This window comes from Penicillium taxi, assembly GCF_028828555.1.
Source record: "Penicillium taxi strain IBT 34144 chromosome Unknown utg000004l_segment0_segment0, whole genome shotgun sequence".
Classification (NCBI taxonomy): Eukaryota; Fungi; Ascomycota; class Eurotiomycetes; order Eurotiales; family Aspergillaceae; genus Penicillium; species Penicillium taxi.
In genome coordinates, this window is record NW_026643206.1 from 5,434,577 (window position 1) to 5,451,205 (window position 16,629).

At 47.2% G+C, this 16,629-nt stretch overlaps 8 protein-coding genes across 8 annotated transcripts; 6 read left to right on the forward strand and 2 right to left on the reverse strand.

Annotated features, from left to right (window-relative positions):
• Positions 1-186: 186 nt before the first annotated feature.
• On the forward strand, positions 187-2,406 carry N7495_006900 (putative phosphoinositide phosphatase (Sac1); the record flags this gene model as incomplete). The annotated part of the gene is made up of 3 exons (XM_057209551.1): positions 187-394; positions 452-2,175; positions 2,230-2,406. The coding sequence occupies 3 exons, from the start codon at positions 187-189 to the stop codon at positions 2,404-2,406; spliced, it is 2,109 nt and encodes a 702-aa protein (XP_057063325.1).
• Positions 2,407-3,019: 613 nt separating this feature from the next.
• On the reverse strand, positions 3,020-4,733 carry N7495_006901 (tetrahydrofolate synthase; the record flags this gene model as incomplete). The annotated part of the gene is made up of 3 exons (XM_057209552.1): positions 3,020-4,426; positions 4,487-4,618; positions 4,716-4,733. The coding sequence occupies 3 exons, from the start codon at positions 4,731-4,733 to the stop codon at positions 3,020-3,022; spliced, it is 1,557 nt and encodes a 518-aa protein (XP_057063326.1).
• Positions 4,734-5,084: 351 nt separating this feature from the next.
• On the forward strand, positions 5,085-6,781 carry N7495_006902 (glycylpeptide N-tetradecanoyltransferase swoF; the record flags this gene model as incomplete). The annotated part of the gene is made up of 4 exons (XM_057209553.1): positions 5,085-5,169; positions 5,222-5,675; positions 5,742-6,525; positions 6,584-6,781. 4 exons carry the CDS (start codon positions 5,085-5,087, stop codon positions 6,779-6,781), a joined length of 1,521 nt encoding a protein of 506 aa, XP_057063327.1.
• Positions 6,782-7,158: 377 nt separating this feature from the next.
• Positions 7,159-9,191, forward strand: N7495_006903 (TLD domain-containing protein; the record flags this gene model as incomplete). Its single annotated transcript, XM_057209554.1, has 2 exons — positions 7,159-7,198; positions 7,321-9,191. 2 exons carry the CDS (start codon positions 7,159-7,161, stop codon positions 9,189-9,191), a joined length of 1,911 nt encoding a protein of 636 aa, XP_057063328.1.
• A 241-nt stretch (positions 9,192-9,432) lies between these two features.
• On the forward strand, positions 9,433-10,080 carry N7495_006904 (DJ-1/PfpI family protein; the record flags this gene model as incomplete). Its single annotated transcript, XM_057209555.1, has 1 exon — positions 9,433-10,080. The coding sequence occupies one exon, from the start codon at positions 9,433-9,435 to the stop codon at positions 10,078-10,080; it is 648 nt and encodes a 215-aa protein (XP_057063329.1).
• Positions 10,081-10,340: 260 nt separating this feature from the next.
• N7495_006905 (uncharacterized protein) lies at positions 10,341-12,593 on the reverse strand (the record flags this gene model as incomplete). The annotated part of the gene is made up of 2 exons (XM_057209556.1): positions 10,341-12,276; positions 12,343-12,593. The coding sequence occupies 2 exons, from the start codon at positions 12,591-12,593 to the stop codon at positions 10,341-10,343; spliced, it is 2,187 nt and encodes a 728-aa protein (XP_057063330.1).
• Positions 12,594-12,746: 153 nt separating this feature from the next.
• N7495_006906 (alpha/beta hydrolase) lies at positions 12,747-14,345 on the forward strand (the record flags this gene model as incomplete). The annotated part of the gene is made up of 5 exons (XM_057209557.1): positions 12,747-12,856; positions 12,907-12,980; positions 13,030-13,230; positions 13,406-14,209; positions 14,272-14,345. 5 exons carry the CDS (start codon positions 12,747-12,749, stop codon positions 14,343-14,345), a joined length of 1,263 nt encoding a protein of 420 aa, XP_057063331.1.
• An 863-nt stretch (positions 14,346-15,208) lies between these two features.
• Positions 15,209-16,290, forward strand: N7495_006907 (putative alpha/beta hydrolase; the record flags this gene model as incomplete). Its single annotated transcript, XM_057209558.1, has 4 exons — positions 15,209-15,358; positions 15,516-15,640; positions 15,706-15,901; positions 15,958-16,290. The coding sequence occupies 4 exons, from the start codon at positions 15,209-15,211 to the stop codon at positions 16,288-16,290; spliced, it is 804 nt and encodes a 267-aa protein (XP_057063332.1).
• Positions 16,291-16,629: the final 339 nt, after the last annotated feature.

Consider the following 16,629-nt stretch of genomic DNA (forward strand, 5'->3'; position numbering starts at 1 on the left):
ATACGTGGATTCGTATGTGAATCAATGATTTTTGTAATGATATTACAAAATCGATACCAAAAGTACCTCGAGTACCGTGCCTACCAGTTAAGGAACGATGGGTTGTATGTATCCCTGAGCGTTGTTTCTTAATTTCTCCAACTCCCACTCTCGTTTCTTTTTCATTAATTCTTCAGAAGGATCGCTATGGCATCCACTATCACCCCATTTAGGGATGTTAATTTACATGCGTCTCCTTCTCACTATGCTTTCACCTCACCATCCTCCCCTCAATCTCCAACCCTCGTGGTAGATCGGCCGACTGGCGACCTCCGCCTGAACGATGGACCACTTTCGGGTGCCAAAAGGATTTCTAGCATCGCTGGAATTCTTGGTATTCTAAAGCTGAAGCTAGGTCAGTTGCCAATAAATAACGATGCTTGATGTGCCTTGCTGACAACCCCCTCTACAGACAAATACATCATCGTCATCACCAAGGCACAACCGATGGGACGACTCCGAGGCCATATGGTATACAAAGTTGCTGGAACTGAATTTCTACCTATGCGCGAACGTCCTCTTCACGATCGTGACGAAGATACATACATTGCGCTAGTCAAAGAGCTGCTGCGAACGAGTCCCATGTACTTCTCGTATTCCCTGGACCTTACCAACAGCTTCCAGCGCCAGTCACAAGATGCGCCCAACATCCCATTATGGAAGCGCGCAGATGACCGTTTCTTCTGGAACCGTTTTATTCAGTCCGACCTCATTGACTTCAGTCTGGGCGCCCATGACACCAGTGGCATTCGTTATGGCCCTCAGCCGGGTGTTGATCCCTTCATCCTTCCTGTCATGTTTGGTATGCTGCGTATTACTCCGGCCCGAATGAAGTCGACGTCTTTCACATTTGCACTCATTACTCGACGGTCCAGACACCGTGCCGGAGCAAGATACTTCTCCCGTGGCATTGATGAACAGGGCCATGTCTCGAATTACAACGAAACTGAGCAGATTATCATACTGAATGATGCGACAGGTGGTATGTCAGGCTTTGCTGGAGGTCAATCAATGTCTAGTGGCAAATCTGGCCAGGACCTTCAGGTCTACTCCTTTGTTCAAACTCGGGGCAGTGTTCCCGTCTTCTGGGCCGAGGTCAACAATCTCAAATACACACCCAGTCTTCAAGTTCGTGGTGTGGATACGGCCGTTAATGCTGCACGCAAACATTTTGCTGAGCAAATTCGTTTGTACGGAGAAAATTATTTGGTCAATCTAGTCAACCAGAAAGGCAGAGAGGAGCGCGTGAAGAAGGCATACGAACAGATGGTTCGCACGCTCATCTCTTCTTCCAATGAAACCACTGAGTCTGATACGAAGAGCCCCGAGAAGTTGCATTCCCTTGAACCAGGATTGAAGAGAAAGGAGATGGATCGCTTGCACTACGTGTACTTTGACTTCCACAACGAGACTAAAGGTCTCAAGTGGCACCGTGCCGAGCTTCTCCTGGGTCGGTTGAATGATGGATTGGCCCAGGGTGGTTATTTCCGTGGTGTCGAATCTCCGGGCTCTGGTGGACAGCTCGACATTCGATCGGTCCAATCAAGTGTTGTACGAACCAACTGCATGGATTGCCTCGATCGAACTAATGTCGTACAAAGTATGCTTGGACGCTGGGCGATTACACGCCAGCTCATTGATGCTGGCGTTCTTCGCACAGGTGAGAATGCCAACGATGATCGGGAATTTGAAGACCGGTTCCGTAACATCTGGGCTGATAATGCCGATGTGGTCTCCAAGTCCTACTCCGGCACCGGTGCTCTGAAAACCGATTTTACTCGCACAGGCAAGCGCACTCGTGCGGGAGCACTGCAAGATTTGAGAAACTCTATCGTTCGATATGTCCGCAACAACTTCCTGGATGGGCCTCGTCAAGATGGGTTCGATGTGTTCCTGGGAACTTACCTTCCCTCGACTTCCATGCCGGCAAACATTCAGCTTTTTGTCGACAGACGACCTCTCGCAATCCAAGCCGTTCCATATGTCTTCGCAGCCAGTTTGTTCATGATTCTCGTCTCAACATTTACCCGCCGTTTGCCTGATGCTACCACCTGGCCCATTCGTATCTTGGTGCTTTTCTGGTTGATTGTTGGCATCTACAGCTTCCAGTTTATGCTAACTTATGGCATGCTTTACGTAAGATCACATTCGGATGCACCAACCTATTTTCTTACTAATTGGTCGTTATAGGTAAACTGGCCTAAGCTCAATACCCCAGTCCACGGCATTGAAGGGTATCAGGATGCTCTCATTAAAGCCAGTTCTGACCCTATTATCGGTCATTGGGTTTCTTCACGACGACACCAACGAGGCATCAGTAATGCACGTCTTGTTTTCCTCGAAGAGGGAAAGACCCGAATCGAGTAATTTTCTTCGTTTTCCACGCCACTTCTTGTTTCTATCTGTAAACCTATGGCTGTATGTTTTACTACAATTTTTTTTATTGTTTCCACAAACTTTCCTCGAGCACTTTCCCTTGTTCTCTTTTGTTAGCATCGACAACCTATTTTCTCTGATCCCGTTTTATTTGCCCCCTGCATGGCATCTTACGTTTGACCTGCTGGTTTCTTTTTTCACGAACTGTGCTCTCTTTTGCCTTTCGTTCTTTCTTCTTTCACCCTTCTATGTTACAGATAGAGATGATATGTGGGGTAGTCTGAGTTTAAATTATTTCATATCAATTGAAACAATTGAATTTTGAAGTTCTCCGAAGTGATGGCGTGGGACAAACCAGTAAAAAGGGGAGAGTAATAGTTTAAGTTGTATATAGTCAGATGTTACTATATTAAATGGCATCGATTGTGAGATTCATTGTGTCAAGGAGAATCTCGAATTGTTGAAATCCACCGTCTCTAACTAACTACTGTCACCACGCTATGTTAAAAATCATATTTTCGAGTGTTGAATTTGATACAAGAACCAAAGAGTGTATGGAGCTCTAGGCTACGTATTAGGAACCTATACCGTTAGTTTCTGAGAATCAAGCAGCTTCAATGAAAGGCTTGGTCTCAATTACGTCAAGGAAGCCGCCAACCAGATGCAGACTGCCAGTGACAAATGTCATGACGGGTGCCTCATTGATCTGAAGCACCCTGCGTTCTTCGGCCGCCAAGTCGCGCGCAAAGTCCACAGCTTCCTCGATCGTCCCAAACACATGTGTTTGAGCTTGTGGGTCAATAGAGTTCCAGGCTTCTGCAAGTGACTTTTGGACACGGAGGAGGTTGATGTCGTCGGCGTTGGTATTCATACTAACAAGGTCAGGTCTATAGCCTGCCTGTTTGTAGGTGATGTTTGTGCAGAACAAGGCATGTGTGAATGGAGTCTTAGAGTCAACTGCGGCAGCAAGAGTCTCGTAGAGGGCCGTGGCCAGAGCTGTGCTGTCCCGGGTCTGTTGATTGAAGATCAAAATCCGCGGCTTTTTCGATGCAACGTCGCTCGATGATGAATCTGCCTGGATGCGCGAGGCAAACCACTGGCCCGCCAGTCGGATACTCTCGATTGTGTGTCCGCCGTCAATATACCAAGCGACATTCTTCTCAAGCCGGGTCTCACATCGGCCCCCGAGATGTGTCTCTTCGAGGCCAGTTTTGAACTTGGCAGGAAGTGAGCTGGAAATGACATCCTCTGGGATATCTGCTACCCCAGTCTTTCTCAAGAACTCCGCCGCAGATGCTACGGCCAATGAAGCATTAGTATATTGGAAGTCACCAGCCAAACCAAGCTTTACTTGGCTGCTGCCAGGGCGAAGATCGGGGTGTTCGGAGATAACATCAATCCGAATACCTTTCTCGGAGGCACGCTCAATTAGAACCTGCTCCGCACTTGGAGGCTGTGGCGCAGTGAAAGCTCTAACTCCAGATTTGATGATACCGCCCTTGTGCCATGCGATTTTCTCAATTGTGGTTCCCAACATGGCAGTGTGGTCAATACCAAGGCTAGTGATCACCGATACCTTAGGTTGGTCGATCACATTGGTACAGTCGTACTGTCCTCCAATGCCGCATTCGATCACTGCTGCATCGACACCCTCGCTCAAATAGGTGTGGAAAGCCATCAACGTGAGATAGCGGAAATATTGAGGTTTTGTGCCCGGTGCAGAAGGATCCTGGCCAGCTATCTTGGCCGCTCCCTCAAGACGGTCCCATACTTCGAAAAAGTACTGCGCGAATTGCTCTTCTGAAAGCGGGGTATTATCGATTTGAATGCGCTCTCGGGCAAAACGGAGATGTGGGGAGGTGAACAGTCCAATCTTGTGAAGTCGGGGAGTCGTCTGAGCTTGATCTGATTTCGTGTACTGGGAGAGAATGGTGGATATAAATGCAGAGGTAGAACCTTTGCCTTTCGTGCCAGCGACATGAACTGGGTTCAATTGGTTCAGGTCCGATGACTATATTCAAAGGTGTCGAAATTAGCCTGAGGCTTAAGATAGAGTAATTGGGTAACGAACCTTGTACCCAATCCGCCGAAGCCATTCTACTGTCTCGGGAAGAGAGCGCTCATTAATATCCTGCCTCGAATTTCGAAGCTCTTCGACGATCGCAAAGTTCGTCTGTAAAGAATTGAGAGCCGCAATGGCAGCCTGAATCGTATGTCAGCTAAATTAAACTTGAATAGGAGCTTATTGTCTCTACAATTGACTATGAAGCTAATCGGAAGTTGAAGGTGGGGTTGCATACTTCGTATGTGCGAGTCATAGCGGGCGAGTAAGTCGACACTCTCCGTCGTTTGCAGGACAAGGAAAGAGACTGCCAGATCCGTCGCATAGACAATTGAGCCTCGTGCGCGTGACCTTTGCGAGGGTATTCGTGACAAGAAACCCTGGCTGCTCGACGTTTATGACCCGACCCAAGCTTGCTCTCCTCGGGAAAGCTTCATCGGGAATATCACGTGGCTTTATCTTATCAGGTATCTCCGTTGGTACCGCCTGATATATGTGGCAGTATCTATAGAGCGGTCTAAATGTATTGGGTTCGTATCCGTATCCTTCAACGTTTGTTCCATTTCAACCACCTTCTGTCTCCTTAACACTTCTCCAAGCAGCATTCATGTCAGACTCCCAAGACAAGGGCAAAGCCCGCCAGCGGGATGAGAAAGAGCGCGAGGGTACTGACTCGGCAGACAACAGCAAAGGTTTGCAGAACCCCACCAGACACGCCGCATAGTTACTGATTTAATATCACAGGCTCCACCCAATTAGGCAAAAAAAAGATCCCCGCAAAACTCCTGGAGACCCTTCTGTCCATGAATCCAGCTATGCAGAATGAACTCGCCTCAATGGACAAGGATAAGGCGACAGAAATGCTAGCGCAGATGGACATCTCCCAGTTCTTCACAGGACTGTCAGTCGGGGGTAAGGGCCAAAAGGATATGGCGTCGTTCAAATTCTGGCAGACACAGCCTGTACCTAGCTTCAATGAACAGCAAGACAAGGAACTCGCCCAGGGGCCGATCAAGATGATCGATCCTGAAAAAGTGCCGAAGACTCCCCAACCACTACTCGATGGTTTTGAGTGGTGTACTCTCGATTTGACGAACCCAGAAGAGCTTCGAGAACTGTACCAGCTTTTGAATAACCACTACGTTGAGGATGACAACTCTATGTTCCGATTCAGCTACTCGGAGTCTTTCCTTCACTGGTAAGCTCAGCCTCGGCTATTAAAATTTGTTTTCTCAGGTGTGATTTAACGAACTATATAAAACAGGGCGTTATTGTCTCCAGGCTGGAAGAAGGACTGGCATGTCGGTATCCGTGCCACAAGTTCGCGCAAATTGGTTGCGTCGATCTGCGGTGTTCCTACGGACCTTCGTGTCCGCGGTGACAAGATCAAGGTGACTGAAATCAATTTCCTTTGCGTCCACAAGAAGCTTCGTTCGAAACGCCTCGCTCCCGTTTTGATCAAGGAAATCACCCGTCGCTGCTACATCAACGGTATCTACCAAGCCATTTATACGGGCGGTGTAATTCTTCCAACGCCGGTCAGCTCCTGTCGGTATTTCCACCGTTCGCTGGACTGGCTGAAGCTCTATGAAGTCGGCTTCTCGCCACTCCCTGCAGGATCCACCAAGGCCAAACAGGTGACCAAGAACAAACTTCCCGATTCTACTTCGACACCCGGCTTGCGGCCAATGGAGGTGAAAGATGTCGATGCGGTTTACGATCTCCTGGAACGATACTCGCTCCGCTATGACCTCAACCAAGCTTTCACCCTCGAGGAAATTGAACACTGGCTGGTTTACAAGGAGCAGCCAGGCAAGGAGCAGGTTGTTTGGGCTTATGTGGTGGAGGATCCGAAAACACAAAAGATCACTGACTTCTATTCATTCTACAACCTCGATTCGACTGTCATCAATAACCCAAAACACAGTGCTGTGCGTGCTGCTTACATGTACTACTATGCGACTGAGACTGCCTTCACCGACGATCAGAAGGCGCTCAAGCAGCGGCTGTTGCTGTTGATTAATGATGCACTTATTTGTGCCAAGAAGGTATGGTGCTCGTCTGACTATTACCCTATCAAGGGCCCTTCTGACATATTTTCTATAGGCCAAGCTTGACGTGTTCAATGCTCTTACTCTTCTCGACAACCCCTTGTTCCTTGAAGAGCTTAAATTCGGTGCCGGTGACGGTCAGCTACATTACTACCTGTACAACTACCGCACCTCCCATATTCCGGGTGGAATTGATAGTAAAAACCGCCCGGATGCGACTAAGATGAATGGCGTTGGAGTTGTTATGCTCTAGATGAGGATTTGGCTGACTGGTAAAAAACGACTCTACGTCGTATCTTAAGAGTTTAAAGAATCCAATTTCAATTACTAACTAAAATCTACTATCAAGATATTTTAAGCTCTTCCATATAACCAAAGAAAATACTTCGAATGGGATTGTAGTCCGTGTTTGGAAAGTGACGACACCTCAGGCGGCAATATTTGACATCAGTCATCTGAAACGTCGCTCCACCTCCTCCTTTCTTCTATTTGACTTGATAAAAGCAACTTCGAACTGCTCACTTCAATTAAAGTTGAGAACTGTCTTAATACAATAAGCACACACATACACACCTCTTTCAGGACCCCTTGAGGTGCAGCAGTGGGGTATTCCCCGCAATTACGGTAACAATGGGCGCGAGCCAGTCGACTCAATACAGCGGATCCCCAGGTCAGTATTTAGTTCTCTATGTAGATGATACGTATAGGTTCCTGGACTTTTGAGACGACAGATCTCAATTATTTCTTCAGCCCATAAACCAGTTCTTGAAATCCGTATCTGACAATGCACAGAAGAACTGAGTTACTTGCTTGCGGAGCGCTTCGCTACAAAATGCTTCACGCCACTAGAGCTCACGCATTTCAAAGATAATTTCTACTCTCGTGCAGCGGAGCAAGGTGGCTTGCGGTACTGGAATGAAAACACTCTCTCGGATTTCCTAGGCATTCCAGACGGCACCTCAGTCACTCACGAGAGCCCATTGGATGCAGGTCCAGTTTTGTTTCGTATGGTATCGTACCTAGGTGCATTTCCATTTCAAAATACCTTAGCACCAAGCGTTTTGACCTTTGACGCTATGGTCAAGGTAGTGGTACTGCTGACTGAACGCTATGGGAAAGCGTTGCGACGAGGTCGCAAGGACCGCGTCAAGTTGTTGTTTGGAAGTCTTGCTGATGTTGGAAGAAAAGACCTGGGACCAACACTGGAGAGTGCTAAGACGGACACGCAGCAGCTGACTGGTGAGGTGGTTGAGGCCTCCACTGTTCGGTCGCATGCTCAGGGCTTTCTGATTGATGAACCTGCCAATGATGAGTATGATGAGGATGACGACGACGATCTTGCACTTGCGGCTCTCGAGTCGCTTGATGCTATCGAAGTGTTGAAATACGATCACCGTGTGGATCGAACAGTCTATGAAACGCGTATATCGATCGATACCTTCCGTCGACTGCTTATGTTGCTACTCGTCATTGCACCTTTGAAGCACTTAGAACCAGTCAAGGTCTATACATCAGATCTTAGCCCTGAAAGATTTGAGGCCGTCGAAAAAGAAACAGACAGCATCATTGCCGCGTTTTCCCAAGAGGAGTCAGATGGCGGCATATCATATTGTGCTTTTGCTCGGACGGTCTCGTCGTCTTTACCATATCTCTTCGATCCTCTTACGGCATTGTTTGAGCATCTGCTTTTCAGCAAGAATCTAGATCTTTCTCAACGACGACAAAGAGGGGATGCTCAAGAAGAAGATAAGGGCGAAAGGCCGGACGAAATACCCCAGCCGACTCCGATCACGCTCCCCGGCAGCTTTGAGTCAACCATTTTGAATTCGACATTAATATCACACATTTCATTCTTCTTGCCTTCGGTCTCCCCGTCACTCAATCTCTTTCGTAGTGGTGTTCGCCTCCACCCTGTGTTCTCAACCGCCGCCCACGGCTCGTCATTAACATCCTTCTCTCACCACGTCTTAACCTGGCAATCCGCAACGCTGCTCGTAATCCAAGGCTCAACAGAAGGTTCTAACCAAGAAACAGTTATAATAGGTGCATATCTTCCCCAATCATGGAAATCTCCAAACTCAACAAGCAGCACAACAAATAAAACCTCCAACACCCTCCCTTGTCTCTTCGAATTATCCCCAAAGCATCAACTTCTCCCAGGGAATTCATCATCATCTGTTAGCAGCAAATCAAATCTCCCACCAGCCTGGTTCTCAACAAACTCCGGCGTTGCAATAGGCTGCCAAATACCACCACACTCACGCAGCCAGCACGCTCAACCCAGCCCACACGGCGCGGGCAGCCTGATCATCGACGTTAATCTGGAAACAGCAGATCTTTACGTCGAGCCAGCTGGGCACGATGGTGTTTTCCTGCCAAGTGGAACCGCCTCATTGAATGATAAGCCACTCAAAACACATATTGATATTTACTGTCTTGAAATCTGGGGTGTAGTTCCTGACCCAGATGTCGGGTCTTCGGACCCCAGCTCCAACGCTGTTGAGATTCAACGTGCAAAGTGGGATTTCGAGGCTCACGAGGCCGAGAGACGGCGGAATGTCAATTTGAAAGCTGGCGCTGGGGACTCCGCGAAGGAAAGTGCTCGCTGGTTATTGGAAACGGCGGGCATCCTTCCAGGAGATCAGGGTGGTGGGAGCGTTTGACATATTTTCTTAGTAAGGTCTTTCGTACACATCACACCACAAACCAGGGAAGCTGTAACAGGACTTCAGTTTGATAGATGGAATTATATTCAAAGTGACCCAACATTGGAATTTTTACATTCGAACGTACGATATAGTTAATTAGTGAGTCATATAAAAGCATTACATAAGTCAACATGTCCCTCGGATCTGCGCTCTTCACCGACATGATTGATCTCAATACAACAACCTTGGAGCAAAAATGACCGACTCTCCTCTTCACATTGGGATGGCGCTCTTTCCAGGCTTCCAAGCCCTGGATGTCTTCGGCCCACTAGACTGCCTAAATACTCTATCTCGCACCCATAACCTTACATTGAGTCTCATATCCTCAACACTGGAGCCAGTTACAACCAGACCCAGTATATACCCCAATGCCATAGGCCAATCAATCATGCCCACGCATACATATAGCGCAGCCCCACGATTGGACGTGCTCATAGTCCCTGGCGGCTTCGGAACTCGTGGTTCATCGCCTATAGTGGAAGAAGTCGTTTCGTTTATCCGGGAAGTATACCCAAGCCTCAAGTACTTGATTACTATCTGTACTGGTGCCGGACTCGCGGCTAGAGCGGGTGTGTTGGATGGGAAGCGCGCGACCACGAATAAGATGGCTTTTAACGAGATGAAGTCTCTTGGAACTGACGTTATGTGGGTGTCTCATGCTAGATGGGTTGTTGATGGGTCGATCTGGACTTCTGCTGGGGTTAGTGCTGGGATTGATGTGACGCTTGCTTGGGTTGGGGATGTGTTTGGAGAAGATAAGGCTAAGAAGATCGCGGGTTATATGGAGTATGATTGGCATCGAGATGCGAGTTGGGATCCCTTTGCCGAGTTATGTGGCCTTTGAGTGGATTAAGTTTGTAGTTAAATACCACCTTTAGCTCAGCATGTGGTAATAATCAATTGATATCCGTCTATGGACTACCTATGCATATAGAGAGAAATATATCACATTCTTGGAGGTAATTGGCAGCTGCTTCAACTTGCAGTTCACGTGAATAATGGAATTTGTATAGATTTGCGACTAAACTGATACATGGGATATTGATGTAGCGTGAATAGTCATGATGCACCAAAGTGCCCATCCTTAACCGGTCTGGCCAAAAATCAACCACAAATGGGCGGCAGCCCCATTGGCGCATCATATAAATCCTTTAATTCTTCATAATCAGGCTCTTGGTCAAAATGATTGTCGAAGAAGGAATTCTCGACTTCTGACTCCTCCTCGGCTGCCTTGACAACACCTCTGGATGGACGTCGAGAAGCAGCCGCGGTAGTATTCATCCCAGAAGTTGGCGTGCTTTCAGCCTCGAATACTACACGAGACTCTTCGCGAGGTAGACGCAGGGCTGGGAATCCGTCTGGCGCACGCTCAGCTCGGTCCATGATGTCGTTCATATACTTGCGCACCTCTTCGGCTGGCTTCACTACATGGGTAAGAGGCTCGAGAAACCTGTGGTCAGTCGCGTGGATGCGGAAGGTAACAGGTTGCCAGTATTCTTTGAGCTTGACCGCTTTTACTGGTGGCTCGCTAGGGCCGGCAGGCGTCTCTGTCTGGTTGGGAGCGGGTTTGACATCTGACTTATCAGAGGGTTCAGGCTTAGGCTTAGCATCTGCCGCGAGTGGGTTGATCGACTCTTCTTTTTCTTTCTCAGTTTTAGTCTTCTTCTTTTTTGGAGCCGCTTTTGCTTTGGGTGCATCTGTGGCAGGCTTAATTGGAAAAGGAAGGCTCGGATCGACCATGCGGATGACGAGGAAGGATGCCAAGATAACATTCTCATCCGGTAGCCATTCTAAAATTGTGTGTTCGGGGAGCAGATATCGATCTCCCGAACCCGCATGGCCAGAGGCACTGTTTCCGTAAGGAGTTAAGGGAGATGTGAATTCAAAGACCACAGCTTTATAAGCTTGGCGACTAGGAGTGGATGGAGGTCCTGAAGGTCGGTAGATTGGCGCAGGTGAACTGTATTGAGGGCGTGACTGAAGGTGGGATTGCTGATATGGAGGAGCCTGCCCAGATCTTGCTACTGGCTGTTGTAAAGGTTGTGTATGACGTACTGCTGGGCTTTGCTGCTGGGAAATCGTGCCAACAGGCGTTTCAACTGGAGCGGGTGTTGCAACTGGCTCCTGCTTGATTTCTGGCTTGCCATTTGCTGGCGTGAGTGCTGGCGTCCGGGGCTGAATTGCAGATTTAGAAGTATCCTCGGACTGTGGTTTATGTGGATTCACTGCCTGTCCTTCCGAAAAATTGTCTTTTGATGGAGTCTTGACTAATGAATCTGGCTGTGACTTAGAACCCTGGCTCTGAGTTGAGGGAATTGTATGCTGCCCCTGCTTCCCCTGTATCACCGGCTGTGACGAGACTGGTGTAGGTGGTACTTGTTGAGTTGGGGTTTCAGATGAGTTTTGTTGGCGCCTTTCCTGCTGTTCTCTCGCTTTGATGATAGCATTTAGTTCATCAATATGCGCTTGAAAAGCACGAAGCTGTTCTTGCGAGGCTAGACTACCAGCAACGACCCTCATCAACGCTTTGAGCTCTGGATCAGCAGCCGCCCGGGTGGCAAGCATTTGGATAACTGGATCAGGACTTGGCTTTGCAGGTCCGCTTTGACCTTGCGGAGGTCGCTGAGGGGGTTGCTGGTGTGGACCACGTGGTGCAGGTGAACCATTGCTTTGATAACCTGATTGAGGGCGGCCTTGGGTGGCAGGTGAATAGGGCGGCCTGCGCTGTTGGTTTCCGGAATATGGCTGGTATTGCTGAAAGTTGTTCGGGTGTCCATAGTGAACCATCGGACGCTGTGGAGGGGCATATTGAAGGGGCTGAGGCGCACTTGGATCTTTCACAGTGTAAATTATGGCGTCAAACAGATGGGGGCCAATAGTGATATCGCAAGGCCCAACTTTCGTCATTGAATCTTTCGGGGGATTTAATTTTTCGATCTGTTCGCGCTTCGCTTTTTTCGGTTTCGTGTAATATCGGACAAGTATGCCATCGCTGACCCAGCTCTTTTTCGATCTCTCTAATGATGCAAGAAGTACTGCGCTATTGAGTAGCCAAGTGTTAGTACTTCAGTATCATAGAGCAGCATGGCGCATCGGGGAATCAAACCTTTCAGCGACAGACAGATATTCCTTGTCAGGCAAGTCGGTAATCTGTTGCTCGCGTGTAACTGGTATGGGATCGCCATCGTGTAGTTTTGTTGGGAGTGGTGCCTCTACGGGTTCTTGGGGTTGAGATGGAGCGCGAGGAAGTGCTTTCTTCTTATGGGACGGTGTTGGTGTCGCGGCCGCTTCGGGGTGTCGTTTTTTGGAGGCAGGTTCGCGTCCCGCGCGTGCGGGAAGCTTACGCTTTTCTACCATTGATTAATCAATAATTTTTTCTTTGTAATAGGTGTAATGTGGGTACAATCATAGTTTGGGAGGAGTTCGGTGGAAGATGGAAGGGGAAAAAGCGTGACGCGATAATCACCTCTTATCAATTTGTATTTCCGCTTCTCCGCTTTTGTTGACAACATGGATGAGTTACAGTCAGTTTTCAGGAAGGCCTTCTGGTCTCTTGCGGCTGGAGGTTTGCTCTATATAATTTTGATATTTGCCTTGACATTCCCAGAAGTTCAACGTTTGTATGTATCAATTCCCCCGTCTCCTAGATTGCATAGCTTACTTAGCTCAGCGTTCTCTACGCCAACAAGATCAATCCTACTTACTGGCAGAACTTGAACCAGGTAGAGCAATTTGGATTTTCAAGTAGGCTCCCAAGCAACTGTTCTCCTACTTTCAGTATTGATTTGTACAGAATCTCAGGTGCAGCCGTTCCACTTTGTAACATCGGACAATGAGGTTTTATATGGCTGGCATATGCTACCTCTTCATCTTTGCCATGAGCATGAGCAGGAACTGAATGAGAATCCTCCATCTGGACCGATGCATGATTATAGAGAAACTGTTGCCTACAAACTGCTGCACAATGACCCCAACGCTCGAGTGGTAGTAAGCTGTAGGTCACTTATCATTTTCATCCTTTTTCGCTCCCATTTCTTCCTCTTTTAAAGGTTCCTTTGCCTTACGTTTCCTTTCATCCTCTTTTTCTCGGCATAAAGGAACTACATAAAGGAACTACATAAACTATCTATGCATACTGGTCATGTCAATATGCTGATATTTCCCTTCAGTCCATGGAAATGCTGCCCATCTTGCATCAGCTCAACGCCCAAGTAATTACAACCTACTTCTCGGGTTGTCAACTCCGTCAAACCCGATTCACGTCTTTGCAATTGACTATCGTGGATTTGGCCTATCGTCTGGCAGCCCCACAGAAGAAGGACTCATTACTGATGGTGTCTCACTTCTCAATTTCCTTACCGCTGGTCATTTCCAGATACCTCCTTCACGAATTGTCATTAGCGGTCAGAGTCTTGGAACTGCAGTCACAGCTGCAGTGGCCGAGCGATATGCATTCGGATCTCTCGATCCTACTATTGCCCAGCCTGCTCTCTTGGACCCCGAGCCCTTTGCTGGTGTAATCCTTTTGGCATCATTCAGCAGTCTTCCCAGTCTTATCGAGTCTTACAGTGTCAAAGGTCTTACTCCTCCGCTGCTGTCACCCCTAGTTGGTTATCCCGGATGCAAGAAGTGGGTGACGAGCCATATTGTGGATAGCTGGAACACGGCTGGCCGGTTGGCTCGCTTGACAGGTGTAAATTCTTCAGATGCGGCTACACCTGTATCAAAATACTCGCACAAAAACGTCAATCTCATAATTATCCACGCCCTGAATGATGTGGAGATTCCACGACACGAAGGGAGGCTTAACTGGGCCGCTGCTACAGGTGAAAATATTGAAAGCGCTCCGGGTATTTTGACCTTGAAGAAAACCGGGAGTTCTGGCGAGGTCAAGATCTGGGAGAACAGAATTATCAATCAGGATGGAAGCAAAGCTTTAAAGAGGGTTCGATGGGAGCAGGTTCCATATGGTGGTATGTATCCTTCCCCTTTTTCGTATTGCAACATACTGACTACAATCCTTACGTGTTTTCAGGCCATAACCGAGTTGCTTCATTCTCGGTTACTGGTCTTGCCGTTCTACGCTCATTTAAAGAGCATTCCAATTAACGATACGTCAGTGACTGTTTCAACAGAGGCAACATTGTAGCGACAAGTTGTATCTAGGTACCTAGGCATCGAAAAAGTGATTTTCGTTATAGGTGTAACGGGTGTTCGGACAATCTCCAGTAGCTGTACCACTAGTGGCAATCTGACAGAATATCATGCTAGTAATACAAACATTCTTCTAATTACAGCTATGCGTTATTTAGCTGTCCTTTAGTAGGCAGTAAATTTTAGTTCAAAACCGGCAGAAAACTGCATATAGCAGTAAGGAAGTGCATGGCTTCATAAAATTTGGTTGATCGAAGGATGTAAAAAGCAGACAAAATAATATACCTTCTGAAAGTCAATGAAATTGAAATTCATTGGACAAAGAGGAGGAAACGAGTGGGATTAAGAAATTTGGCAGAAACTCTCGTTCGATTTTATTTTGAAAAGTCCTGATAGGAGATAAAAAGCTGTCAGTACAGCGTTTAATGAAGTGGTCTGACTGATTTTCGATGATATAACCTCTTGTGAGAACTTCCTAAACACATTACAGAGGTTTCTATCATCTGCAGGATTTTGAGCTGCTGTTATTGTTGTTGCCATGGCTGTTACATCGCTTGGAAATGATAATGACAGTATATTACAGATAAGAGTTATTACAGATGAAGTTAGAGATCAATGAATAGGAATACGATTATGAACTGTCCAAGTTGACTGAGGGCCAGAGTAAACAGAATATCAATATAAAATCTTAATTTAGTGAGCGGTAACTATATTAGGCGGTAAAATGAAGTGGGGGTCCAATTTTAGCTTAGTCATAGATATGATGCTTGGACTCTCTCACCCATTGCCCCGATGTCAATCCAACTCACCTGCACAGGATGAGTATTAGCGCAGTGACAAAAAGGACAGTGGGGAGAATTCCACTCGCTTTTGAGCTACACAATCCCAGAAAAGGTATACACTTATTGACTGAAAGTCCAATCATTTTCCTGCATGGCTTCCTCGGCTCAAAACGAGAAAATAGGCCCGTGAGCCGGTAAGCTCTATGCATGTACTGAGTAAATCTCTTTCTTGACTGATTCATTTGATGTGAAGGGCGTTAGCTCATGATTTATTGCGAAGTGTTTACGCATTGGTGAGTTTCTAGGAAATTTGGTAGTCTCCTAGAAACTGATAACGAACTAGGATCTACGAAATCATGGAGACTCAGGCCATCATCCAAAACATGACTATATGGAGATGGCATTGGACATTAAATATTTTATAGAAAAGCGTCAACTTGGACAGGCCACTATCATTGGACACTCGATGTATGAATTTCGTGACTCGCATTTTGAATACCTCATATGGCAATCCGACTGAACTATGCCAATAGGGGCGCAAAAGCAGCTTTATCACTAGCTCTCCACTCGCCACATCTGGTTAAAGATGTAGTTGCCGTTGATAATTGTCCCATAGAGCTGCCTCTGACTCCAGACTTCTTGAAATACGTCGAAGCAATGGAAAGCGTGAATGAGGCCCAAGTCCGAACGCACAAAGAGGCCGATGAAATTCTGAAAGATATCGAACCAGTACGCCTCTATTGAAATATCTTGCGCGGTTAAGCTTTGTGTTAACTTATTCACAGTCACCAACGATACGACTGTGGCTACTGAGCAACTTTGTGAAAGATAATGATCTTCCATTTTTAAAATGCAGAGTCCCTCTTGATACCCTGCAGATGTCGATCGGCCCATTGGGAGACTTTCCCTATAAGAACGAATCGATCAGTTTCCCAAGACCTGTCCTCTTTCTTCGGGCATTGCAAAGTCCATTTATACCTGATACTGCTTTTCCACTTATTAGGTCTTTCTTTCCTTGTTCTAAAGTCGTCGATATTGATTGTGGCCACTGGGTTGTTCAGGAGAAGCCAGCAATCTTTAGAGAAGGTATGCTCCAGTATTGGGAAACAAGACTTTAATCTTTGCTGATTATCTCTATCAATTCTAGAGGTTGTCAAGTTTCTGCACGGCGAGTCTGTCGAGGTTTGATATAGGACTTGTACATTTGCATACTTATTCGGCTCATACCTACCTAGGTACCTGTATGTAGCAGATTTCCTTTCCACGGTGGGGCTTTCCTAAAACAGCTACCGCCGCTTTAATGAGGACGCTCAGAGTCAAGCGCAGTTAGTAAATTTCAGTCCGGGCTCAGGCTCAGTAACCTGCTCAGTCTTATCACGTGACAGACCACTGAGGCCCAATGAACGCTCAGTGACTACTCAGTGAGCATGATTGGCTGCTCCCTGCTTACTCAGAGA